This window comes from Ochotona curzoniae, unplaced genomic scaffold (assembly GCF_017591425.1).
Source record: "Ochotona curzoniae isolate NIBS_2020 unplaced genomic scaffold, NIBS_Ocur_1.0 contig_3432, whole genome shotgun sequence".
NCBI classification, from domain to species: Eukaryota; Metazoa; Chordata; class Mammalia; order Lagomorpha; family Ochotonidae; genus Ochotona; species Ochotona curzoniae.
In genome coordinates, this window is record NW_024465859.1 from 22,427,460 (window position 1) to 22,454,156 (window position 26,697).

Here is a 26,697-nt window from a genome sequence, read left to right on the forward strand (position 1 = left end):
AGAGGTTATATGTTAACTGTAAGGAAAAGACCAGCATCTGTGTCCTCCATGCACTGATTCATGCATCAGTGTTTCTTTAACAGTTTTTTGATGTACAAGTCACAAAGCATACACTTCGCCCATCCTAAAACATTAAGTCAAATGACTTTTAGTGTCTTTGCGGAGTTATACATCCATTACTATGATTCTAGAACATTTTCATTATCCTGAAAAGAAATCTGCACCACTTAACCCTTCTTCTTCATTCTCCCAGGGCCCCCAGCCATAGGCAACCACTCATCTACTTTCTGTCACCATTGTGGCCATTTGGAACAAATGGCACCACATGCTGTAGGATCCTTTATGACTGCCTTGTCGAGTGGTGCGTTTCCAGGCTCCACCCCTGTCTAAGCTAGTCCCTGGCACCAAGCACTCTTCCACACTCCGGGGCTACAGCCCCTGCCCCCCAAGGAAGCTGACAGTGGATTCAGAAGGCAATCTCTCAGGGAGCAGCCCCAGGCTATTGCCACCTTGTGGCGTGCCACTGAGGTTTCTTGCCACTCCACAATAGGCTACTGTCCTTGCTTGTTCCTGAAAGGCCCATGGCAACCCCGGTGTGAGCGTGAGCCAGCAGCTCCTGCTCTGCGTTTAGCCCCCACCATCTCGCTGTGGAGATGGTGGCTGTGGAGCTGCATAGCTCTGTTAGCCACTGCTCACCTGAACGCTGCTACCCACGCTCACAGCAGCCTGAGAGAATTATGGGCATGCCATGTTAAACACCAAAGGGACCTAGGCTTTTTTTCTTTGTTTAAGATTTCTTTATTTTTGTTGGGAAGGAAGATCTACAAAGAGAAAGAGAAACAGAAAGAGAAGGTCTTCCATTCACTGGTTCACTCCCCAAGTGGCCACAATGGCCAGAGCTGAGCCGATCCGAAGCCAGGAGCCAGGAGCTTCTTCCAGATCTCCCATGCAGGTGCAAGATCCCAAAGCCTTGGGCCGTCCTCGACTGCTTTCCCAGACCATAAGCAGGTAGCTGGATGGGAAGTGGAGCAGCCAGTACACAAAGCGGCGCCCATGTGGGATCCCAGTGTTTGAGCCAATTGAGTTGTTGCAGCGGGGGCCTAGGCTTAATCCAGTGTGGTGGCTGCAGACTTCAAGATGAATTCTCAGTAAGGGGAACTTGGAATCCTTGGCATGAGAAGCACCAGGCTTCCCATTCCATCCTGAAGGTCACAATCCCAGTTTACTCACACACTTGGCCCAGCAGCCGACCACGATCACACACGGCTGTGGTGAAGCCTCCAGGACAGTTACATGGTCAGCAGAGAGCTGCCCTCCAGCTCCTCTCCACTGGCCTTGCTTCCCACAAGGCCCCGAGGGCTGGGCCCAGGCTGCAGAGGAAGACTCCATGGCCCCGGCTGGGGATGATGTGTTTGTAGAAGAATGTAACCCACAGGCAGCTGGAGGCCGAGCCCGTGCAGGGGCATGGCGGCTCCACACGCACCTGCCCACAGGCCCTGAACACATCACAGCCAGGCCCCCAGGGCAGCAGGTGTGAGCTGGAAGCACCAGAAGAGGAAAAGCAGACCCCGCAACAGCCCTGCCAGAGAGGCCCTGCACCTCACTCCTTCCTGCCACAGCGGGAGTAGTCATTTTTATTGCTGCTAAACCATTACTGTAGCCTGCCTGCCCCTCTGTCTCTCTCTTTCCAACTGGGAGTGCTCCTGATGGCTAATGGTATCCAACTGGAACCAGACTTCTTGCGTTCAAATCCTAGTCCCACAACTTATTAGCTTGTACCTTCAGGAAATTAATTGTAGGGAGTCTCTCTTTATTTTGTGGAGTTGGAATAGTAGTAGTTGTGATGATTAAAGGGGCATGAGTGCTTTGGGCTGCACATCTGGCCTAGCACTGAAGAAACGGCTTTGGATGCTCCTAGCATCTCTGGAGCAGTCACGTTCCAGCTCTACTTCCAGCTCTCCTTTCCTGCCAGTACACACCCTGGGAGGTAACAGGTGATGGCTCCTGCTGCCAGGCATGCGGGACACTCGATGGAGTTCCCACCTCCTGGCTTTGACCTGCCCCACCACTCCCTGGCTGGTTGTTGCAACCATTTGGAAAAGTAATCAGTGGATGGACGAGTGTGTGTGTGTCCTTCCTTTGCCTTTTAAACAAAATGACAAAAGATAAATGTAGATTTATTTTAAAGTTCTTAGAATTAAAATAAGGTGTTTTTTTTTTTTTTTAAGATTCGTCTGTTTAAATTAGAAAGGCAGATTTACAGAGAGAAGAGACCAGGATCTACTGTCCACTGGTTCATTCCCCAAGTGGTGTTACAGAAACCAGAGTTGAGCCAGTCTGGAGCCAGGAGCTTCTTCTGGGTCTCTCACATGGCTACAGGATCCCAAGGCTTTGGGCCTTTCTCTTCTGCTTTCCCAGGCCACAGGCAGGGAGCTGGAAAGGAAGTCGAGGGGCCAGAACATAGACCGGCATCCCATATAGGATCCCAGCACTTGCATGGTGAGGGTTGGCCTTTAAGCCATTGTGCAAGGCCCTAAAACAGAAAGTTTTTAAGACTTGTTTATTTGCAAGGCAAAGCAACAGAAAGAAGGGGGAAGAGGAGGGAGAGAGATCTTCCATCCTCTAGCTCACTCCCCTAATGTCCTCATCAGTCAAGGAGGTGCCAAGCTGAAGGCTCAGACTCCAACCTGGTCACCTACAAGGATGGCAGGGGCCCAAGCACTTGGGCCACCTTCTGGTGTCTCCCAGGAGCATTGGCAAGGAGCTGGGTCAAAAATAGAGCCACAGGGACTCAGACCGGACTCTGATATGCCCTGCTGGTGTCATGAACAATAGTTTAACATACTATGCCCTGAGATAAATCAATTTTAATGCAGAAAAATCTTTTTTAAGATTTATTTATTTTTATTGGAAAGGCAAATATACAGAGAAGAGAAGAGACAGAGAGGAAGATCTTCTGTCCAATGACTCATTCCCCAAATGATGGCAATGGCTGGTGCTGCGCCGATCCGAAGCCAGGAGCCAGGAAGCTCCTCCAGGTCTCCCACACAGGCGCAGGGTCCCAAGGCTTTGGGCTATCCTTGACTGCTTTCCCAGGCCACAAGCAGGGAGCTGGATGGGAAGTGGAGCTGCCGGGATTAGAACCGGCATTCATATGGGATCCCAGTGTGTTCAAGGCAAGGACTTTAACCACTAGGCCACCATGCCAGGCCTAGAAAAATATTTTTTAAAACCACACATGAATTGAGCTTCAGAGAGTTCATAGATAATGTGCATTATAAAAAACTACATAGGGCCTGACACGGTAGCCTAGTGGCTAAAGTCCTTGAGTGTGTTGGAATCCCATATGGGCACTGGTTCGTATCCTGGCAGGCCCCTCTTCCCTTCCATCTCCCTTCCTGCGGCCTGGGAAAGCAGTCGAGGATGGCCCAAAGCCTGGGACCCTGCACCTGCATGAGAGACCCGGACTCCTGGCTTGGACAGCTCAGCTTTGGCCATTACAGCTACTTGGGGAGTGATGATCTTCCTCTCTGTATATCTGACTTTCCAATTAAAAAAATATATATATACAGGACCAGGCACGGCGGCCTAGCGGCCAGGATCCTCACCTTGAATGTGTCAAGATCCCATATGGGTGCTGGTTCTGGTCCTAGCAGCCCCACTTCCCATTTGGCTCCCTGCTTGTGGCCTGGGAAGGCAGTCAAGGATCGCCCAAGGCCTTGGGACCCTGCACCTGCATGGGAGACCTGGAGGAAGCTCCTGGCTCCTGGCTTCGGATCAGCTCAGCTACGGCCCCTGTAACCACTTGGGGAATGAATCCGTGAATGGAAGATCTTTCTCTCTGTAGATCTGCCTTTCCATTAAAAAATAAAGTTTTGATAAAGATAAATAATAAATAAATCTTCAATAAAAGTAGGAGTTTATCCTTGGGGACCTCGGGTTCAGGAGCGTGGGGGCTGAGGGAGTACAGTCTGCAGAGCCTTGCAGGCTGCACGCTGGACTCGGGCCTCTGTGCGCCCAGCAGCTGCGCTTCAGCCCAGCTGTGGGCCTGGGGAGGGCGGGTGGTCTCCAGCTGTGCGTGGGGAGGCAGCAGCTGGCAGCTGGCAACCCTGGCCCTCCTCGTGACAGCTGCTTTGCTGGTGACGAACACCAGGAGAGGAACAGGGCCAAGGTGCCAGCAGGAAGGTCCCGGGGTCCCTTGGGAGCACAGAGCACAGCACGTCTGCTTACCAGTTGGCCTTCGAACTGGGATTCAAGTCACGCAAAGCCTCAGTCAACTTGCTTTCCCAACTGTTTAGTTAGAAGGAGAAACAGAGAGATCTTCCATCTGCTGGTACACACCCCCAAAATGGCCAGGAGCTTCACCTGCTCTCCCACATGGATGCAGGCTCCCAAGGCTTTGGGCTGTCCTCCACTGCTCTCCCAGGCCACAAGCAGGGAGCTGGATGGGAAGTGGAGCAGCCAGGATGGCACACCTTCACTTCCTGAGCCGCAAGGCCAGCCTCTTGGTCAAGCACTCTCAGTAAAGGGACTCTGTGAGCTTACCTAACTGGATTAGGATGTGAGGACAGTCACCTCACCGTCACATGGGGCTACCAGAGTGGGCCTCTGGGCGAGCAGCAAGCCCTGTGGCTGTGAGCCACACTGCACCAATGTCTGGGAGCATAGAGGGACAGCCTTCTTTGGCACTGCAAAGTGGGGGGAAGGGTGCCTCCCACATGGGCCGGAAGGACAGTCGTCAGGAAGTGTCCCCCAAGCCTCCGCACCTGCCTCAGTGCTTCACTAAGGGTGACTCCACAGCTGCTCCCCCAGCTCTGCCCCGAAACAGCCCGTGGAGCTGCTCCCCTCCACGTCATGGAGGGTGGCTCATCTGGCTGGCATGGCTGAGGGCTGCCTTCCACCCAGATCAGCCTCTGCCTGCTTGGGCCCTGGCAGCACTGGCTTCCTCCACACTGTTTTTATTTGCTCTTTTGGGTTTTGCCAGCACCAAACTTGTTGACAGAAACGAATATTTTAGAGCATTACACACCAAGGAAAAGGCGTCCTTGTGTCCATCACACAGGAGAGTTCTGGGAAATGGGTTCGTCCCTTTACCAATGAGGAAACTAGGGCTCAGAAAGAAAGGTGACCTCAGCCAGCGAGGGGTGCAACTGGACATGGGACCGTGGTAACCCAGAGCTGCCGGAAGATGGGGCAGCCCATGGTGCCAAGCTTGGAAGCTGACCCTCATGTTGACAAGGCTCATGGCAGGAACAGAGTGAGGCGAGAAGCAGTCGCTTCCTGGGCACATCCCCACCAACCAGGCCATGCCAGCTATGGAGAGTCAGCGAGAGAGAGAGAGAGAGAGAGAGAGAGAGAGAGAGAGAGAGAGAGAGAGAAAGTAGTTAACAGCTAGCCCCCTTGGGATTAGCTCAGCCCCTGCCAAGCACTCTTTCTTAATCCCAGTTGCCTGCCCTGAACTCCACCCTCCACGTGGTTCCGCTCAGAGCCAGCCTGAACCCAAATGCCTTCCTCCCCCCATCCCTCCCCCACAGCACACACACCCAGCATCCTCACTCCCCAAGGCCCCGCCCGCGAGGGTCCCTCCCGGAGTCGAGGTGTGCACACACCCCGCTGGCAGCAGCTCCCTGCTGGCTCCACTTCAAAGCCGAGCAGGCCAGGCCCTTCCAGGTGTCAGAAGCAGCTGGCATGCTAGCCAAAGGCTTCCAGCAGGAAGGGATGTTGAGCCAACTGCCGCGCGGACTGGAAAACAGCCTACATGGGTGAACTCGGCTGCAAACGGATGCCCCCCTGGAACTGGTGCCACGTTTGAATTGGGAAAGAACCCAGGGGACACAGAGCCTGAGGACCTGCAGCCTGGGCTCGCTGCCGTCACCAGAGGAAGGAACACATGGGCCTGTGGCACCCTGCCTGCTTCTTCCCAAAGCCAGGTGCGGATGCTCAGAACTGACCAGGTCAGCGTGCAGTTGGAGCTGGACAGGGCAGCTTCTCAAGGCACTCAGAAGCACCTTCGCAGCCAGTCCTTCAGGACCATCTGTGGACGCAGCCATCCAACACAGGGCCACAGGAGGAGCTGCGCGTTCTGCCTGTGGCATGCCAGGGCTGGGAGTTACACCTCCAGTTTCTCCACCCTCTGCAGCAACAGGCACCCCCTCCACAGATGATGAGCCTTGATTCCAGAGCTGGGTGGCCAGAAGGCAAATCTTCAAGAACCAAGCTCTCCATTGCCCCCCAAAGCAGCCCTCACTTGCCCCTTGTCTTCCCAGATAACAGATCCAGCTGCCGCCTACTGCTGTGGCTTTCAGACTGCACACCACTCTGAGCCCCTTCTTCATGACTCTTCATTCCTCTTCTGTAGACATCGCAGTGGGGTCAGCACTGTGGTGTTGAGAGTTAAGCCCCGACTGCAGTGCCAGCACCCCCTATGGACAATGCTGGTTCAAGTCTGTGCCTGGGAAAGCAGTAGAAAATGGCCAACCTTTGGGCCCCTGCATCCACGTAGGAGACCTGGAATAAGCTCCTGGCTTCGGCCCAGCCCAGCCCCAGCTGTTGGAGCCGTTTCGGGAGTGAACCAGTGGATGGAAAACATCTTGTTCTTTCTTTATGTGTAAACCTGCCTTTCAACAAAATTTTATAAGTAAAGCTTTTATAAAAATGGACTTTGTGGGCCTGGCACAATGGCTCAGTGACTAAATCTTTGCCTTGGATGCACCAGCATCACCTAAGGGCCCCGCTTCCCATCCGGCTCACAGCTTGTGGCCTGCGAAGGCAGTCGAGGACAGCCCAAAGCCTTGGGACCCTGCATCTGTGTGAGAGACCTGGAGGAAGCTCCTGGATCCTGGCTTCAGATCGGCACAGCACCAGCCAGTCACAGTCACTTGGAGAATGAATCATTGGACAGAAGATCTTCCTCTCTGTCTTTCCTCCTCTCTGCATATCTGACTTCGCAATAAAAATAATTTTTTTTTAAATGGACTTTGCAGAGCTGAATGTGATGTCCAAGTGTCACCTGGCCAGGAGTAGGGGGAACTGGAGGACTACAGCCTGTCAATCATTGTTCATGCGTGCCCGCTGTGTCAGCACCGTGCAGGACCCTGGAGTCACACCGCAAGCAGAGACAGCAGGGTCAGCCGGTGAAGCTTACACTTGCCAGGCAAAGCCGGACACGAACAGTGCCAGCAGGTTGCACAACAGCAGGTTGTGCCAACTGTGGGAACCAGGACCAGCCCCATCGCTGACTGGGGGAGGGGAGGCCCTTTTCTCTTCTGCTTGCCCCAGAGCAGCTGTGCAGGCTGGAGCCTGAAGAATGTTGGTATCTGATAGCTAAGGAGAGGCCAGGGTGTCCCGGGAGGGGGGCCTGGAAGGAGCGGGCCTGGCTGGAATACAGCGAGGGAGGCTGTGGTGTCCTAATGGAGCAGGCTGTTGAGCTCCAATGAAAATGCGAGCTCTGGAGGCGATACTGAGCTAGTAGTTAGGACGCCGTGCTCCACGTTGGAGCACCTGGGTTTGACTCCTGGTGTAACCTCCCAACCCCAACTTCCTGTCAGGGCAGCAGGTCACGGCTCAAGTGGGTGGGACCTGGATTGAGGTCCTGGTTCCCAGCTTTGGCCACAACCCCAGCTGTGGAGGACATGTGGGGAGTGAACCAGCAGGTAGAATGGGACTCTACCTCCAGTCTCTCAAAAAAAGAGAGGGGTTGGGGCAGCACTGTGCTCGCTCCCTGCTATGGCGCCTGGCGGAGCAGCTGCAGTGCCCCCCCAGGGGGAAGCCAGATGGGGTTCCAGGCTCCTGGACGTGGCCCCACCCAACCCCAGCCATTTGGGGAGTGAATAGTGGATGAAGATTCATGTTCTCTCTCTCTCTAACTCTACCTTTCAAATAATTTGTAAAAATTTAAGACTGAGAAAGAGAAAATGGGCTATTTTAAGGGAACACAATGCATATGAAGGAATTTAAACACAACAGAATGATCAAACTCACATTTAAAAAACAAACGAAACAACTTTCTGACACAGGATGGGGATAGTCCGATAGCAGGAGGCCAGCATGGCCACAGGGACCCTGGGTAAGAGGCCTTGCCAATGCCCAGGAGGACAGTGTGGAGGCTGGCACAGGAAGGGCAGCCGTGCAATTAGCAAAGAGCAGGCAGATTGGAGCGAGGTTTTGCGCCGAGTGGATGGGCCAGGTGACTGGCTGGTCAGGAGTTTGCAGATCGCCTTCCAGGACGACCCTTAGCCTGGTGCTGCAGGTGCCCAGCCCAGGCCCAGCAGGTGCTGACGCCCAGGTTAAGTGCCAGCCCGACACCACGCTGTGGGCCCTGGGGCAGCATGCCTCTGGCGGAGTTGGCGGTGCTGGCTGGGAACTGTAGGGTGTTTTCATCGCGAGGTAAAGGAATGAGAACTAAACAAGGTTGTGGGAGAACCAGGAGGGCCCCTCGGGACGTCTCCAAAGCCTGCGCTGCCCCCATCCACTGGGGGCGGGGGTCTCCATCAGGGCCGCATCCCGCCTGCTGAGCTTGGGAAGCAGAAACCCGCAGGAGCTCTTGCCCTTCTCGCTCGCCATCCAACTGTCAGAAGCGGGACTTTGTGCCTTCTCTCATCCTTTTACCTGCCCGGATTTTCCTCAGATTGTAAGAAATGGGGGTAACACTAGCCCGTGACACTGAACCTCGTGTCACCGGCCACTGACGGAGCGGCCAGGGCGCCCTCCTGCGGCCACTGGCAGCATTGCTTCTGCTCATCCTCTGGCCTTAGTCTTTTTCTACCTGGGATTTTTTTTTTTTTTTCTTTTTTAATGAAAGAGTGATAGAAAAGGAGATAGAGTCCTTCCATATGCTGGTTCACTCCCCAGATGGCTGCAGCAACCAGGGCTGGGCTAGGCCAAAGGCAGGCGTACCAGCCAGGTCTCTCATGTGGGTGGCAGGGGCCCAAGCACTAGATATCCTCTGCCACTTTCCATCTGCATTGGCAGGGAGCTAGGTGGGAAAGTGGAGCAGTGAGGACACGGATGCAGACAGTGGCTTTATCTGCTGTGCCACAATGCTATCCACTGTGTCTTCATTTTAAAAGAGGCAGTGTGAGCTAATGGAAAGCACACGGCCTATGCAGCAGGCAGGCATGCCAGCTGTGTGTGTGCCATGGGCAAGCTGACACGTGAGCTGTAAAGTGGAAGCGAGAACAAGATGACCTCCCAGGATTGTGTGGAATAAAATCTGATACAGCACCTGCTTCCTTCTGGGAGGGCACTTAGCGAACGGCGACTGTTTCTGTTGGGACCAACGCTGTCTCCAGGAGACGCAGCCCACAGCCTTGCACCCACCCAGGGCCAGGGTCAGCAGGGCCACTGCATTCTCTCTAAAGCCCCTTCCCAGAAGCGAGCAGCGCCTGCTCTCTGGCACGCACGCAGCTGCCCGCATGGGAACCCCCTAATCTAGGGAGGGGGAGATTCAAAGACACACGCGAGCAGATGGGCTTGCAGCACTGACTAAGCCCCAGTGCCACCTGCCAAGGCCCCAGCGGCCTCCTGGCGGGGCTGCCTGCCCTTGGGCTCAGCTGCACCCAAGCTGGACTGCAGGATTCCCGCTGAGGTTTCTGGGAAGTCCTGGGTGCGGCCCCAGGGCTCCCTGCCCTCACTGCCTCCTACCAGCAGGTGCCCCTGAGACCACACGTCAGGTCTGCCCTGGGCACAGCGACCATGGGAGAGGCCCCTCCCAGGTGTCCAGCTGCCCGAGGTGGGGATGGAGGCAAAAGAGATCAGGGTGACATTCACTCTCTCTCCCCTCCCCAAATCCCAGGATTGTGCTCTTGGACGACGCCATGGACTGCCTGATGTCTTTTTCAGATTTCCTCTTTGCCTTCCAGATCCAGTTTTACTACTCAGGTGAGCATGCCACCAGTCTCCACCCCCTACGTCCCACAGGGCTCTCCAGGGCTGTGTCCCTCTGTGCCACCATCCGGCCTCTCCACCCGTGTGCCTGGCACACGCACTCCTTTCTTGCCCACCACCCTGTGGGCACTCAGGGGACTGGCTGTGCCGAGCCCACTCCCTCGGCCTCCCAGAGACCTGGGGACATGGCTGCTGGCCTGCGTTTCATTTGCTCTTCTGGAATCTGGTAGAATGGAAATAAACGGATACCAGCAGGCACACCCCAGCTCACACACGGACGCCATTGAGTGAACGCTGCCTTTAGAAATGGCTATCTGTGTCCATGAACAAGTTTGCTTCACATAGACCTTTCCAGTAAATAGCAGGCCATTCTGGGAGCCCAGAGCCGGCCGTCCCCACCAGCCCCAGCCTCCCAGAGCTGCCACGATCTGTGGACTCAGTAGCCGCCCAGGGGGGACTAGAGCTGGGCTCGTGGTGCCTCCTCTTGGTGGCAGCACCAGAATTGATCTCACTTCCCCAAAGCCATTGCCCCCTAGGGAGGGCCCAGCAAGCCCACAGCCCTTTGTGAGCAATATTAACCTGCCCAGCATGTGGTGGCCGCAGAGGCCTCGGCTGTGAGGTCCCCCCCCCAGCTACCGTGCTTCGACGCCAGGGCTTTATGAACAACTTCACATTTCCTAAACTGGTGGCTCTTCGCTGCTGTTCCCACACGTGGGCTGGTGGTCACAAGACAGGTAGGTGGCTTCAGGTGGGCTGGCCCCAAGGGACCCTGCCTCTGTACCAGGAGCCAGATTTAGCAGCCCCTCCCTGTGTCAGGGCTACAGGGACTGGGGAAGCATGCCGGTGGCCTGTCACCCCGGACAGGGACGGCTGAACCTCTCCTGAGGACCACCCCTCAGGGGCAAGGCAGGCAACACCAGAGCCAGTGTGGAGCCAAGCCATGGAACAGAGAGGGGACGGACAGGTTCAAATCCTGGTTCTGCTTCTGCCCACAGCCTCCTGCACACATGCAGCCTGGGAGGCAGCAGGGGATGGTGCAAAGACTTGAGTCTTGCACCCACATGAGAGTCCCAGGCTCCTGGTCCAGCCCCAGCTTTCACAAGCAGTTGGGAATGAATCAAGGGGTAGGGGCCACTTTCTTCCTGGCTGGCTTTTGAATGAATTTTAAATCTTTAAAGTAAAGGAGAGGGGAGGGAAAACACAGGGATGGGAAGAAATGAGCCCCGCCCACTGTCTGACCTGGTCCCCTGCCCCCTGCTCCCCTGACACCAGAGTTCCTGGAGAACGTGGCGGCCATCTATCAGGACCTGCTGTCAGGCAAGAACCCCAACACGGTGATTGTGCCAACATCGTCCAGCGGGCAGCACCGCCAGCGGCCGGCCTTGGGCGAGGCCAGCATGCTGGAGGGAGTGGAGGCCTCACTGTTCTACCAGTGCCTGGAAAACCTGTGTGACCGGCACAAGTACAGGTAAGAAAGCAGGCACTCCCGGGGCCACCCCAGCCCCCGGGAACACACGGGCAGGGAGCCTGAACAGGTCCCCAGTGAGAGGCCATGGCTGGTCCCCAGATTCTAGAGCCCTGGACACTCCTAGGCGGGTTGGAGCTGTGCCCTGGGCTGCTGGTGGGCTGCCAGCTTCCCAGGCAGGGAAGGGCCTCCCCGGAGGAAGGGCTGCTCCCAGGGTTAGTGGTGAATCCCGGCTGCACTGCTTCCAGTGCTGCGCCCTGCTACTGCACCTGGGAAGGCAGTGGAAGATGGCCCAGGTGCCTCCACCCCTACACCCACGTGCGAGACCTGGATGGACTTTCAAGCTCCTGGCGTCGGCATGGCCCAGCCTGGCTACTTCAGCTACTGGGGAGTGACCCAGCGCCTGGAAGCTCTCTCTTCGTCCCTCTGCCTGTCACTTAAATAAATGCTTTGAAATTGTCTTAAAGGGAAAGTTCGGCAGGCTGTGCGGCACAGCATCCCCTCAGGGACAGGCCAGCCGGCTTTAGCCATCTGCTGTGGCCACTGTCCCACTGCACTCGGTGAAACGGCCAGCCTCAGCCTGTCTGACCCACGCCTCGGTATTCCCCTTCAGCTGCCCACCCGCGGCTCTGGTCAAAGAAGTCCTTAGCAACGTGCAGCGGCTGACCTTCTATGGGTTCCTCGTGGCCCTCTCAAAGCATCATGGGATCAACCAAGCCCTAGGTAAGCTGGAGCCCGTCCCTCCCGCCCAGGGAGTGGCTGATGTGCTATGCCCCAGCCCGAGCCCATGGGGCTTCCTCTGCCGGCCGGTGGCCTGCCAGGCTCTGCCTGGACACGAAGCAGCCTGGCCCTCATGGCGGCCTCCTCCCCAGCTCTGTGGGAGCGGCCTGCCTGTAGATTACATATCAAAGAGCCCGGCATCCCATTTATAACCAGGGGGCCAAGGCGTGTCTGCGGAGGCCTTGCTTCCCAGCTGGTGAAAGCACTAACCTAAAAAAGCGGGAACCAGCTGGCCCAGTTTCCCAGTTTCGCTGTCTGGTCTCCCGCCCCACTGGTCAGCCTCCATGCACTCTCCTGCCCCCTCCATCCGGGCCACCTTGGGGTTCCTGCCTGCACAGGTCTAGGAACCCCTCCACCAAGTGAGGTTGGTAACCAAGGTCACCAGCCAGCCTTAGGTGTCGGAGGTCGAGGGGGAAGTGAGAGGGGTGTTCTGCTCCCCTACTCCCAGGAAACCGAGCCCCACCCCTCCTGTCTCCCTCTTACAGCTGCCCGGGTGGGGGAAGGGGAGAAAGACTGACTAGCAACTTGTCAGCCTGCACCAACCTCCCTCACTTCCGCCCAGCCCAGCGAGTGCCTTCTGAAGATTCTCACTGCACAGCCCGTCCCTAGGCGCGAGCTGCCTGCACGTGGGAGCCTGAGCTGCACCCGTGTTCTCTGCCCGCACCTGCAGCTCTAGCCCTCTGATGGGAATCTGGGCATGCCCTAGTGGAAGGAAGCCACTGGTGGAAGCCACTCCCTTAGCTCCCAACGCACCCAGGGAAAAGGGAGAGTTCCACAGAATCTGGTCTGCAAGCCACTAATACAGCAAAAGGGGCCAGGAGGCATCCCTAGAGACGTGAGGGGAGGCTGGCCAGGGGAAGAGAGCCAAGGGTAAAGAAAGATGGGGTGTCTAGGGTTGCTGAACCCTCCCCTCCCTGGGTGCCCCTAAGGCCCTCGCCCACTCCATTACTGGCTGCCCCAGGAACCTCTTCCATCATTGAGAGAACCGCTGTGCTAAGCAAACCCCAGCTCTGAGGCTGGCTTGGTGTTCAAGCTCAGAGAATGGGCCAGGGTCTGCCTGGCCTCCTGTGGCCAGATCAGGCTGCCCATACAAGAGCACACCTCACTGGGTCACCGCTGGCCATGCCCAGGTCCTTTCCAACCCCGTACTTGGGGCCTCAGGAGAGCAGCAGCAGCTCACAGTCCAGCAAGACATCTGGAAGGAGGTGACCATTTGCTTGGGAAACACCTACCCAATCTCCAGGCACACCCAGAACTTCCTGCTGTGACCATTCTGACCCCTAGAGCAGCCTTCCCCAGTGTCAGCAGACATGGAGACCCCTGCTGCTTGGGAGGAAGGTCCCAGGACTGAGCTCCACACCCCACAATTATCTCCCAGGAGCTTTGCCTGACAAAGGGGACCTGATGCACGACCCCGCCATGGATGAGGAGCTGGAGCGGCTGTAAGTGGCAAGATGCTGCCCCCTTGTGGGCATAAGGTCACCCCGCATGGGCCCACAGTACCCTGGACTGGTCAGGGAAGGGTTTGGGGATCCAGAGGCCAAGGCCTGGGGTTTGTCCATGTGCAGGAGCGAGCGTGGAGGCCCTAGTCTCTGCCCTCTGGGCTCTTTCCCTTTCAGGCTGGTCCAGGTCCCAGGCCTAGTCAACTCGGTCACTGCCACACCTGAGGCCAGCAACCTGCCTTCCCGGACCCCTCCCCGGGTTGGCTCCCCCTGGAGACCCCTCCACCACATCCGCAAAGTGGACGCTGAGAGCGATGGCTCCACTGAAGAGACAGATGAATCTGAGACTTAAGAGTCCAAAAGGCCCTGTGTGCACCTGCTCCCTTGCTCCAACCGCCCTAGTACTGCCACCCACCTGCTTTGCCCACACCTTGCTGTCCTCTGCTGGTGAAAAGACTGAGTAACAGCCTAGCCTACAGACCCGCTGGCGTCAGCCCTGCCCACCCCTAGGGCGCCAGCCCTTGGACTTCAGTCCAGTCCCAAGCTGGCAGGCTGTGCCGAGACCACATGACCACTGGCTGGGACCTCTTATGGGCAGCCATCCAATCCTCCTGAACCAGAGCAGACCTTGCGAGCCTCTGCTGCCCTCTAGTTGGGCTCACTTCACAGCTGCCCTATCAGACAGAATAGAACAACATTGTGGGGACCCTGCACTGTCAACGCAGCTCTTAGGTCGGCACAATTACTGCAACAGCCACAGCCGGAGGAAGGGTGGGTCAGGGGACGGTGCCACAGTTCCACTCCCCAAACCTGCTTTAGTCTCCGCTGTGTCTAACAGTCAAACTTATGAAATGAATAAAGCCCTTTTGTGTGTGTTCCATGGTGAGTCTGAAGCCACAGGCCCAGGGTGAGAAGGGGCCGAGCACTGGACTGGACTTGTCAAGCCGGAAGACCTTGAGTGCTGCTGGGGACCTTGAGGCCTCCGGGAAACTGGCTTAGAAGGTTCCAAGCCTGAAACTCAGCTTGGCAGTCTTCTAGCCAGGACTCTACTAAAAACATCAGCCAAGCACCTGCTAGGGTGGGGGCAGCCAGCCTGGCCCATCCCAGGCCTGGGGTGTGTGGGATTACAGCCAACACGGAAAGGAGGAAGAAACAGCATCATCTTCCTCAGAACCAAGGGGAGAGGGGGTGTGCCCTCACAAAGCTAGACCCACCCCAGGGCTGCCTCCCAGCACCAGGGTCACCACTACCTGCTGCATGTTCCCGGGCTTGCCCCTGCCCAGACAACACTGACTGCTGCAAGCACCGCTCCCAGAACACTGTGGTTAGACTACAGCCACTGTATGTAGCCCAAGTGCTAAGAACCAGTGGGGAGCTGGCCATGCACCAGCTGACCATGCATACTCCACCTGACTCCGCCGTCTCAGGCCAGGCCAGGGCTGCTGTCAACACTGGTGAGGGCTCCACACTCGTCCTGGGCTCAGGCCCACACGGTGCGCAACCACTGCCTGAACCCATGATTCCCTCTGGCCATGGCAATTCGGCCAAGTTTCTTATTTCTTAGGTGTACCATCTGGACTCCTGTAGTGGCATGGAAGTCTTCTAGAGCCCCTGGAAGGGACAAGGACATACACACGCACGCACGCGTGCACCTGGGACACTCACTACTCACTACCAGGCCAGGCTGTCAACGGTAACACAGCCACCTGCCCATCTGTGACAAGGCAGCTCCGCGGGCGAGTTCAAGTCAAATAATGCCAGCTCTTCCCTCTGCGTGTGACAGGGTGGTGAGGTCGAGGCTGCAGCGGACCCCGTGGCAGCACAGGGCCTTCAGCTTTCACAGAAGAGACGAGCTGGAGGCCCTGGGGAGAGCGTCCTCAGCACTGGCACCGACGCCTCTCCTGTGCCCGTGGGAGCCAGTGGGGTGAAGCCACGCCCTAGGACACCACACACACAGACCAGCAGGCCCCTAGCCCCGTGGGGGCTTTATTTTGACACCACTTTGTTTCAATACAAACAGTCCAGACAGACTCCTGTCCCTGTGCGGGGAGCTTAGGGGAGTGGTCTGTGTGGCTTGGGGACCCAGCCAGCTGCCCCAAAGGATCAGCTAGGCCTGGACTGCCAGCACAGTGGGGGTAGATGGCACCAGAGATGACACAGTGTGTGGCCCGGCTGCCAGATGGGAGCCCGCATGCAGCCCCTCAGGGTTCCCGCCCAGGGTGCGACCTGGCCCCCGGCTTCAGTCCTTCCTGCTCTGCTTCCTCGGCCAGTGCCGGCTCATAGCGTCCAGAATCAGAACCCAGGCCATGGACCAGAGACAAGTTACCCGGCAAGGAGACCAATGACCATGGCCTACAGGTGGCATGGGAGGTCTCAGAAGTCTAGCCCCCAAGCGACTCCCATCTCAGGGCGGGGGACGGATCCTACAGGCCACCAGCCTGCTCCCCAGTGAAATCCTGAGGTGCCAGCTGAAGGCTCTAGCCCTTAATGAGGCCCAGGGCCAGGCTCTCCTCCCGCCTGCCCTCCCCTGACGCCCGATACCCAGAGGCCACCGGCAGCAGCCATAGCAGTGGCCCACCCAGAGCCCAGCCCCTGCTGGGCCACGGGACAGAGTGCCACGCCCCCAGAGCCCTTGGCAGGATCCCGGAGCCTGCAGAAGGCATCCATTCCCTGAGGCAGGGCCGGGCCTCCCCATCCAGAAGGAGCTCCCTCCAGTGTGCAGGATGAGTGAGCAGCAGCTTTGGGGGCACGACTGGCAGGGCACTACCCACAGGGGAGGGCATGAGGGGCAAGGGTTCCATCCACAGGTACACCCTCCCTGTGACCCTCCAAGGCCACTGGGCACACCACACACACACACAGGTAACAGATGGGCCCCAGCTTCCAGAAGGTGGCACTGTGGCTTCTTGCTGCCATCATAACCGAGGCCTGGGCCAAGGCTCAGATCAGTAGGAACCGTATCGATCCTGGGTGGGGAGAAAAGCGAGAGAATCTCAGCCCCGGGCCCTGCCCAGCATGTACACCGCCACCCCCAACCCCAGGGGCCCTGCCAGAGCAGGGTCCACGTGGGAGCCAGGGTGGGAGGCCCTGCCCGACCTCACCGGAAGCTGCACAGGGAGGACAGCGGATGGGACAAGACAGGGATAACCAGTGCAGATGTAGCAGGTTCTTAGAGCAAAGGAAACTGTCCCTCCAAGGCCAAGCCCGTGTCCGCTGCCCCTGCTCTGAGCTGAGGGCTGCCCTGGGGCACTATCAGAGCTGGGTTGAGGCCCCTCCCAGGGCAGGTGGCCCCAGCCTCACCTGCAAAGAGTTCATCACCCCGTTGGCCAGCACAGCCATCTTCCCGGCCACAGACTTGACGCCCTGCTTAAACTGCGCGATGTCCGCTGTGGGCAACACACTGCCCAGAGAGCCACTTCCTAAACAGGCCAGGGAGCAGTGGGGTGAGCTGGGCCCTGCAGGGAGCCCACCCGTGCCCCACTCCTAGACCTCGCCCACTGCCCACCTGTGCCATGAACTCCATCGGCATCCCCAAAGAGGTCGGAGGAGCTGATGGCACTGCTGCCGGACAGTTGTTGCAGCCGGGACCTGGCTTCGTACTGAGGGAAGAAAGGCAGAACGTGGAGCACCAGCAGCTGGGGGCCTGACAGCCTCCCGCGCTCAAGCCACAGGTCACCTTGAGGCCCCCAACTCTGCTTACCTCAGAGTCCATCTCCCGCCCAAAGAACATGTCAGAAGAGATGGCTTTGGCTCCCGCGAACTTCTGCCGAGCTTCACTGGACTCGAGGCCTGAGCTCCGGCTCTCCCCATCCCTGCGGTTTGTGGCCCTGAGGGGTGGATGAGGGACACTCTGACCCTCCCATTACTGTCTCCAGAGGCAGCAGGGGCCTGTGGGGCCAGCCTCCCCCCTCACCCTGGTGCAGCCCTGCCCTTGGCCACACTGAAGTCCAAGCAGGCAGCACAAGCAGCTACACTGGGCAGAGTGGAAACAGGGTTTGGAGGGGCCTAGAACCAAGCCCCAAACCACAGCTTCACAACCTGGAGGCTGTTGTCACCTCTGCCCCTCACCCCTCCTGGTCTCACAGCAGCTCCCCACCACTTCTCCCCTCCCTGCTCACAGCCACTCTGCTCAGCACGGACACTCAGACGCTGGCCCCAGATGACAGAGGACGGGGGGCAGGTCTGGCTGCACTGACCTGCCAGGACCCTGCAAAGGCACCATGTGCCACTTGGGGAAACAGGTGGCATGGAGCCACACAGCAAGTAAACACGGCCCAGCTTGGACAGAGCAGGGCTTTAAAACCAGCAAGCCAGGGCCAGAGACCTGCCTTGGGAGGAAGCCAGGCAGGGCCTAACACGAGGCCCCTCCTGCCCGAGCAGTAGCCCCAGTCAGAGAGGCTGCAGGGCTTGTAGGTGCCGGGTGAGCTCCGAGTGGAGCCGGTCGACCGCACTTGGCCCAGGATGGTGGCTACTTAAGGGAACTGGGATGAGAGCCCATCGGGTATGCGGTTCTGGGCTGCACTGGCCCTGCTCTCAGGGGGTGACACAGAGCAGAACCGGCAGCTGCCACACTGAACAACAGACACACAGTACTTCTATTGCCAACAAGGTTTTACTGCACAGTGATGCCCCAGGCCACTCTACCTTTCCGACACTGGCCGGATGCTGGAGATGGTCACTTCTGGCTCCTTCTCCTCCACCCTGTCCATGCCCCAGGTGTTATCCGTATCCCAGCGGGACCCGAAACTGTCCCCTAAGGAAAAGGGGTTGTCCTTGTACCTAGGGAGACAGCAGAGCAGTTTGGAGAAGCCCCACGAACTGCCCACACCCATGCTCACACCCCCAGAAGCCTTACTTCGGGGGTCCAGAGGCCAAAGTCCCAACATCGTCAAACAAGTCCAGCTGTGAGCGTGAGCACTTGGCGGTCACGGGTGTCTCCTGCTCGATCACCTGCATCTCGGACAGCACCGAGTGGGACACAGAGCTGTGCGGGGGCAGAGCTAGGTATGAGGCTGTGACCCGGGGGCTCCACCCGCCCACCCTCCCCGCGACGGAGACCCGGGCAGCACCCCGGGGCTGTCCACCTGGCAGCTTGGCTTCCTCAAAGCTCAGCTTTCCTCCCCTGGGACCTTCTGCCTGTCCCAGCGACAGCGCCAGAGAGAAAAGCCATGAGTGCTGTGCCCTGAGCCAGGCTCATCACTGAAACAGGGACACAGAAAGGACCCAGGTGGCCCAAGGACCAGGGAAGTGAGCCCAACAACACCAAAGGGTGAGTTCAGAAGGAGCCTACCCCAGGAGCCTGGCGAGGCCCGCCCTCAGTCTCACAAGGGGAAGCAGCAGCCCCACTTCTACGCCTATCCTCTGCCCTCCTCACAGCAACTGTCAAATATTCACTTGCTTCCAATACATTCACTAGGAAACAGGCAATGCTTTTAGCTGAAAGAACCCAAGAGTACATTACAGATGAGCTGTATAAGGCAGCCTGCACCTGGTAAGGTGCCAAGGGGACACATGGCATGCCCAAACCCGCGGCAGAGACTGGGGTCCATTCCCAGCTCTCCTTGGTTTGTTGTTGTTTTAAAGATCTGAAATGTAATTAAGAAACTGGGAAAGAAACAGAGTGAGATTTTTCATCCACTAGTTCATTCCCCAAATGGCTATACAAGCCAGGGCTAGATGAAGCCAAAACCAGGAGCCTGGAACACCATCCCAGGTATAGGGTCCCAAGCGCGTGGACCGTCTTCTGCTGCTTTCCCAGGAGCACTGGCAGGGATCTGGATGGGAACTGGGGAAACAGCAGCCATGACTTCAGACTGAGCTCACAGAGGATGCTAGCAACGCAGGCAGCAGTTTCATCCCCTAGGCCACAGGCTCTGCCTGTGACTAGGGTACAAGCTCATCTGTGCCCCGGGAGGCAGCATCTAGCTCCTGTTCCCCACGTGGCAGACCCACCCTGAGCTACAGGCTGCCAGCTTGGTCCCAACTCAGCCCTGCATTGCAGGCAGCTGGGCAGGGAAACAGTATCTCTCTTAACAGAGCTAAAAAAAATTTTTTTAAAGGGCCTGGTATGATGGCTCAATTGACTAATCCTCCCCTTTAAGCACCAGATCCTGTCCCAGCTGTTCCACTTCCCATCCAGCTCCCTTCCTGTGGCTTAGGAAAGCAGTCGAAGACAGCCCAAAGTCTTGGGACCTTGCACCCACATGGAAGACCCAGAAGAAGCTTATGGCTTCAGGATCTGGCTCAGTTCCAGCCATTGCAGCCACTTGGGGAATGAACCAATGGATGGAAGATCTATCACTCCTTCTCTCTGCATATCTGCCAATAAATCTTTCCAATACAATAGATATATCTTTGAAAGAGAATCTTTTTTAAGATTCTGATGCACTGGGAAAAAAAAAAAAGCTGAATAATTATTCACATGCCCTTATCCCAGTAATTCCCTTCTGACCAAAGTGGGGGGTGGACGCCTGGAGTCCTTTCTGGGATTACCATTTCATGTTTCTGCTGATTAACTGTGGGTGACGCTGGCAGCACACGGCCTGAAGGGAAGTTGCTTAATACAACGGGAGCAGAAAGATTAAAAATACCCAGCCTGTCCGCCACCAGAGAAGGCTAAAAATAAGAATGTGACATCAAAGAGCTCTGTGTTCAAAACCTAACTCTAATTACTCTGCCTGCATGCAACGCTGAGGCAAGGAGCCTGCGTGCGGAGTACCTGCTCTCCGAGTTGGAGAACACGGCTTCAGCACCTGCACAGTCCACTGTGAGGAGGGCCAGCCCTCTGTCCTTGGTGGCACTGGTACCATGTACCACAAGGCCACTCCAGCTGGAACACTGGCCCTGGTACTACAAGATATCTCTAAAATAAAAAGGGGTAGGGGAAGCACAGCAGCAGCTAAAGTCCTCAACTTGAACGTGCCCAGATCCTATGGGCATCGGTTCTAACCCCAGCAGCCTCGACTCCCATCCAGCTCTCTGCTTGAGGCCTGGGAAAGCAGTGAAGGACAGCCCAAAGCCTTGGACCTGCACTCATGTGCAAGACCCAGAAGAGGCTCCAGGCTCCTGGCTTCAGATTGGTGCAGTTCCAGCCATTAAGGCCACTTGAGGAGTGAATCAACAGACAGAAGATCTTCCTCTCTGTATATATGATTTTGCAATAAAAAAAAAATTAAAATTGTAAAGGGGGTGGGGATTGGAAAGGAGCCGTGCAATGCCTCAACTAGTTAATCCTCCACCTCTGAGTACCAGGATCCCATATGGACACTGGTTCATGTCCCACACGCACCATTTCTCATCCAGCTCTCTGCCCGTGGCCAAAGCCTCGGGACCCTGTGCCCATGTGGGAAATCCAGAAAAAGCCCCTGGCTCCAGGTTTCACATCAGTTCAGCTCTGGCCATTGCAACCACTTGGGGAGGAAACCAGCAAACTGAAGATCTCTTTCTCTCACCTACTCTCCATAAATCTGCCTAATAAAAATGAATAAATCAAAAAAAAAAAGGAAAATTGAAAGGCAGAGAAACAAGAGATCTTCCATCTGCTGGATCAGAAGTGGAACACCCAGGAAATGAACTGGCACTCACATGGAAGGCTGGCATTGCAGGCATCCTGCATCATCACCTCATGACACCAGCCCCAAGATATGCTCATTTTTAAGGTATCAAAAATTGATCAAGGAAGTCTTAAGATGCTAACTCACAATGCCGCAAGCAGCATGCCCCTCAGAGCTGGCCCACAGTCCTTTGTCCCTGAGGCTGAGATGCCTGCAGGCACACATACCGAGTGTGGAGTTCCCTCAACTACCGTCCAGGATGCCTGCATCTGGTACCCAAGTGCTGCTCCACACCCAACTGGCTCTTGCTAATGCCCACCCTGGGAGGCCACAGACTTTGGCCCAAGTCGCCACCTCTGTCTCTACTACCCACCGAGGAGAGGCGGGTGGCAGCGCCAGCTCCATTTGGGAAGTGAGTCAACAAGCATGGGTAAGAAATCTGTCTCTTGGCTTAAATAAAATCTCACAAAAGAAAAGGAAACAGCAGCACAGACCAGCAGTAGGTCCCTAAGACCAGAGAAGCTGTGCACCCAAGGGGTCCTGAAAGGGGGGAGTGGGCATTCGGGTGTATCCTAGGGTCTGGTCCACATCCCAAGCTCCCGCAGCCCCGTCCGTCAGTGTGGCCTGCATGCCACCACAGGCTGCGCCTCACCTCCGGCTCACCAAGCCCATGCCCAGCCGTTCTGCCTGCTCTCGCTTCTTCCCCTCCAGGTTCTGCAGCTTCTTCTCCTCCTTCTTCCGATCGAGCTGGAGCTCCTGGTAGGCCAGACGCATGGAGGCCACCCTGGAGGGAAGGGCCCCGTCAAGAGCGTGCAAGCGCCCACCCCGTGCCCGCCCCTGGGAGCCCAGGCCCACAGCCTGCCCTCACATGGACTCCTCAGCTTGCTTCTTGGCATCCGCTGCCTGCTGCTCCCGGAGCTTCTCTGCCACCTGGGCCTGCCGCTCGATCTCACTGAAGCTCTGGCTGCTCACCTTCTGGGCTCCCAGGCCTTTCTTGGCCCCCAGCTAAGGAGAGAACCAGGTGACACGGCCCTGCTAGTCAGGATCCTCCAGCGCCCCTCACCCTGGGCACTGGGGTCACAGCCACAAAGAAACCTTCCACTTCAGGCCCAAACACTAGGGCCCAGACAGCCAGTAGTTCTGCTGGCAATGGACGGGAGGTGGTTCCCAGCACCCAATACAAGCTACAGGTGTGAGGAAGGGGTGAGGCGCCCTGCTAAGCCCTGGGTGTGCTCAACCACCCCTCCCAGGAGCCCCGTGAAGGCAGACATCTGAAGTTTCTGGGCAAGGGTCAGGGACATTCTGTGGCTAACATCACCCAAGCTTTAAGTGGTAGACTGAAGGGTGAACCAGCTAGGCTGACCCGGGTGCCTAACCACGCTGCCCCACGGCCTCTCCCCACCTACCCCTTTCTTAGCGGCAGCTGGCTTCTTCTTGCCGATGATGGAGCTTTTCAGTTCTGTGTGAGAAGGAGGGTGTCCGTGAGCCAGGGCCAAGATCCACACCAAAGCTCAGCCCACACCATGCCGTTCCAGGGCCCGAGAGGATGCCTTCGGGCAGGCAAGGGCAGAGCTGCCACCAGTAGCTCCATCCAACAGCGTCCAAGCCAAAGACAGACAAGGTTAGCGGCAGTTACTGGCTCGCAGCTCAGCACATTAAGTCAGGAACCTAGACCTGCAGCACCAGGGACAACCCAAGGCCCTGAACCAAACCACAACCAGCAGGGAGCAGAGGCCGAGCAAAACACGGCTCCCCAAGCAAGGAGTCCGCATGCGCATGGCCATACTCCCAGCTGTGGCTGGTTACCTCGGGCAGGAAGGGCCCCTTGAGGTGACAGGTACATGGACTCTGCAAAAGAAGCAGACCTGTGGCTAACACTGTGGCCACCAGGCGGAGGCCGCCACACAGTCCTGCTCCATACCAAACTAGCCGCCCCTCCCAGGGAGCCCTGGCGGGCTTTCCACTGGTCTCCCAACCCCCAAAGTCAACAGAGCAAATCAAGGTCAGCAGATGGACTGTGTACCCTGAATCAAGTTCAAGAGCAGAAACAGGAAAGATTGAAGGACAGGCCAGAGATGGTGCCACCTCTAGGCCTAAGCTGGTCAGAGCTGCTCTGCTTCATGAAACGGCAGACAAGCAGGCTCTGCCTCTGTTCCCCAGTGCAGGGGGCAGGTGTCCATCCCCCACTGGCCTCCTCAGACCCCAGGCCCTGCATACTAGCCCAGCGAGGCCCACCACCACAACATGGATCCCCCACTGTGGCGAGCCCATTGAGGTCTGCACACCCGGGCAGCAGCAGACCTGAAGAGTATTCCCAAGATCCCCCCTCGTGCCTCCAGCAGGGGTACTGACCCAGAGATGCCTTGGGCGAGGTGCCAAGCAGGTCCGTATTGGGGCCAAGCTCTGGCTCTACAGACACAATGAGAGAAGGATGTTCACATGAGGCTTGCAGCTTCCCACAAGCTCCCTTTGGGGGCACAACAGCATGAGAACCAGACCTTCCCCGGAAGGTAAAAGGCATGCCCCACCACCTCCTCCCAGAGGCTGACAAGAACCCAGCCCCTACACAACCCAGGAAGAGCCGCCCCCGACTGCCCTTAGCCACAAGGCCCTTCCTAGCCCCAGGTCCATGCCCAGGGTACACGGCTGTAACCCAGGCAGAACTCACGTGCCAGGCCGCTGCTCTCTGCAGGCAGGGCTGGCTGCTGGATCCCTGAGGGCTCCGAAGCTGGCATGTCCCAGGCAGGAGGCTGCAAGGAGGCCAGAAAAGAAGCCCCTATAAGCCACACCTGCCGGCAGGGGGCGCCAGGGCCTCCTCCAATACAGGACCGGGCACAAGGGCAAGTTTCCACCTGCCTCTGTAGCCTTAGAGCTGGAGTGCAGGACTATGGCTTGCCAACGCTCACTGGGCACTCACCATGCCGTGTGGCACTAACGCCTCCGCTGATCCCCATACGCCCAACAAGGCAGACCCTTCTCCATGCGAAACAATGAAGTTCAACTAAAGAGTCTGACAGCAGCATGCAGTGCCAGGAAGGGTCCCTTCCTCACTCACCCAGGTGGCCCACAGAAAAACGGAATCCTTCCACTGTCCTCCACAGCAGAGTTTGTCTTACAGAGAAAGTTGTTGAGGGTCCCAACACCTCCTAAGCCTTCTAGAAGCTTCTCTTCCTTCCTACCATCCCAGTCCATAGAAGTCCATTTCTGAGGGGACTGCCCTGCACATCCATTCAAAGGAGAAGGAAGTGCCTAGGTCTACCAACTCGGGAGTGGCCTGGAAGTCCTTGGTCACGACACCACACTGGCTGTGCCCTATAGTAACCAGAGGCAGCCTTGGCCCTGGTAATGCTCCCGCTCGCCAATGGCAGTGAGGGGAGACATTCTTGTGGGCACTCACCTGAGTGTGCTCCGTGAAGAAATCAGAGTCCTTTTTCTCTGGGGAGTGGCTAGGGGCGCCACTCATGCTGTCAATCCACAGCTGCAAAGGCAAGGGTGCCAATGAGCCAGGGCTCCCAGCACTCCCTGCCCCCTGTCCCCGCACCCCGCCAGGCGCTCACATCGGTGCCATGCCTGGCCAGGGCTGCGCTCCCCAGCTGCCGGATCTTCTCGCGGTACATCTGGGCTGCACGGCTGTTGTATTTGCTGTTGGCGTCGCTGACTGTGCATCCGTGCTGGCGGAAAAAGGCTGTCTGTGGCGTGAGAAAGAGGCGAGCGCATTACAGGTGATTCCAGGGGAGCAAAAACACCCTAGAGGGACGCATCCCCTCACTCCTAACAGCAGAGTGGACACATTGTCGGCAGCTTTTTCCTAGGAGTCAAGCAGGAGTCAAGTCCCCGAGAAATTCCTGGAAAAAATCTCCCACAGCTTCCACAAGGCCTCCATGGAGCCCAGCCCTGGTTCACCCCACCACACCATGGCAACCCTGGGCAAGCTCACAAAGCCACCCCGGCAGGTCCTTCCCCAAGAATACTTGTCCCATTCAGGTTGAATCAGACAAGAGCTGTGCCCACCAACCACGTTTGGGAGGGTGTGGAGGTGGTAAGTTGCCAGGGTGAGTGGCGAGAGCTGGCAGAAGACGCCTTACCGCATTGGCATTGCCGCCGACCTGCATACACCTTAGTTGGAACCAGCTCCAGTTTGAATCCAACTCTGTGGACCTGCAAACAAGGACTGTGTGTCACCCACTGGCAACACACCGGGAGCTGCACCTGCCCAGTCCAGCCTACTCACACCTGTCCTTGGGCGCCCAGGAGGCATGAGTCAAATAACACCCCATCTCCGTCCCTGACAGCTCGGCTTCTCCGTTCCCGCGTCCCAAGAATAATAATTAATAGCCCCAGATCTAAAAGCAGATCACATCCTCCAGCAAACAAGCCTGGACTTGGTCTTCCCCTTTAAGGGCAAGTTCCAGGCCCAGCAAGAGACACCCTGGGACACTTTATCAGCAATAGTGAGGTCCACGCCGCTCACTTCTCCCCCACCCCAACGTCCGGGGTCCCCCAACTCTGACTCCGCAAAACGGGAGTTTTGACCCAGCCGATGAGCCTGACCCCCGAAGTGGCGAGGAGAGCGCACACGGGCAGGTCCCTCCAAATCGCCCCTGCTGACCCCCACCTGATGAAGCTGAGATGGACGCCCAGGGAGCGATGCACCCCACAACAGTCGATGCACAGGAAAACCCCATACGTGATGCTGGCCCAACTTGGATTCTTGGCGCCGCAATCGAAACAGGCCTGCGGAGACGAGCAAAATGGGGCCAATGGTCCAGGGCCAGGAGCCGAGGTCGGACTCTGACACCCCCCCTCCTCCAGGACACCGCGCCCCCTCTGCCCCTCTCCCTCTCTCCTCCCCAGAGGAGGACCAGGCGAGGTCCCTGGCCGACCCGCGCGCCCACCCCGTCAGGCACCTTGTTCGTGGGAATCGCGCGGAGCCTCTTAAACAGAGTTTGGATTTCCGTCTTACTCGGCTCGACCGCCATTTTCTCTCCTTCCCAGACACAACCGCGAACGACGGGTCCTGACGCGGGCCAATCCTCGCCGGGGAATTACAGCTTCCGGGCCGGGTCTCAAATGCGTCCTGGCCAACCCCGGGGCGGGGCAACGGGGGTCGAGTCTGGACCAATCAGCCGTCGGCGACACACGAAGCAGAGACGTCACAGCCCGGGACTGCGCAACAGCCGCTGTGAAATAGACGTCGCGGCCGCGCCGGGCCAATCCGCAGCCGGGGCGGGGCGACGGCTCGCCGGGGCACCCAAACTTCCGTGAGCGCGGGCCGGGTGCGCATGCTCAACGAGACAGAGGGCGAGGGTTTGGCTTTCGACCGGCTTACGTTTGCCGAGTTTATAATGAACAGACCCATTTTCCCTCCAGTTCGGGGGGGGGGGGAAGACACTTAGCGGGCTTCGGCCCAGCCTCGAGCCGATTCCGACTCACAACCCATTCCACCCCAGATTAGGGTCAAGTTCCTTGGAACCAACCCTGGTCCCAGGGCCACCCTCTATGTGCCCTCTGGAGGCCTAGCCAGAGTACTGAGTGTCAAAAGAATGCACACACTCACTTGCAGTTTGGGGGA

The 26,697-nt window shown here is 57.5% G+C and overlaps 2 protein-coding genes across 5 annotated transcripts in view; one reads left to right on the top strand and one right to left on the bottom strand.

Moving 5' to 3' along the window:
* CUNH11orf49 (chromosome unknown C11orf49 homolog) overlaps positions 1-14,474 on the top strand; it is a 201,143-nt gene extending 186,669 nt beyond the window's left edge. For both annotated transcript variants that reach the window (XM_040980205.1, XM_040980204.1), the window contains 5 exons: positions 9,794-9,879; positions 11,158-11,353; positions 11,964-12,073; positions 13,509-13,572; positions 13,750-14,474. In XM_040980205.1, the coding sequence (XP_040836139.1) occupies positions 9,794-9,879; positions 11,158-11,353; positions 11,964-12,073; positions 13,509-13,572; positions 13,750-13,924 (631 nt within the window). In that variant the 3' untranslated portion in view covers positions 13,925-14,474. The remainder of the gene's footprint in view (positions 1-9,793; positions 9,880-11,157; positions 11,354-11,963; positions 12,074-13,508; positions 13,573-13,749) is intronic.
* Positions 14,475-15,536: 1,062 nt separating this feature from the next.
* Positions 15,537-26,159, bottom strand: ARFGAP2 (ADP ribosylation factor GTPase activating protein 2). 3 transcript variants are annotated; one of them, XM_040980206.1, is made up of 17 exons: positions 26,033-26,159; positions 25,741-25,859; positions 25,211-25,283; positions 24,683-24,814; positions 24,523-24,603; positions 23,794-23,875; positions 23,478-23,534; positions 22,932-22,973; positions 22,532-22,584; positions 21,994-22,130; positions 21,778-21,909; positions 18,428-18,556; positions 18,217-18,351; positions 17,273-17,399; positions 17,078-17,171; positions 16,873-16,991; positions 15,537-16,538 (listed from the first exon to the last, which is right to left on the bottom strand). In XM_040980206.1, the coding sequence occupies exons 1-17, from the start codon at positions 26,102-26,104 to the stop codon at positions 16,518-16,520; spliced, it is 1,605 nt and encodes a 534-aa protein (XP_040836140.1). In that variant the 5' UTR covers positions 26,105-26,159; the 3' UTR covers positions 15,537-16,517. The 3 variants fall into 3 exon arrangements, with proteins under 3 accessions (XP_040836140.1, XP_040836141.1, XP_040836142.1); XM_040980207.1 differs by lacking the exon at positions 22,932-22,973 and having other exon boundaries at positions 26,033-26,158; XM_040980208.1 differs by lacking the exons at positions 22,932-22,973; positions 24,523-24,603.
* Positions 26,160-26,697: the final 538 nt, after the last annotated feature.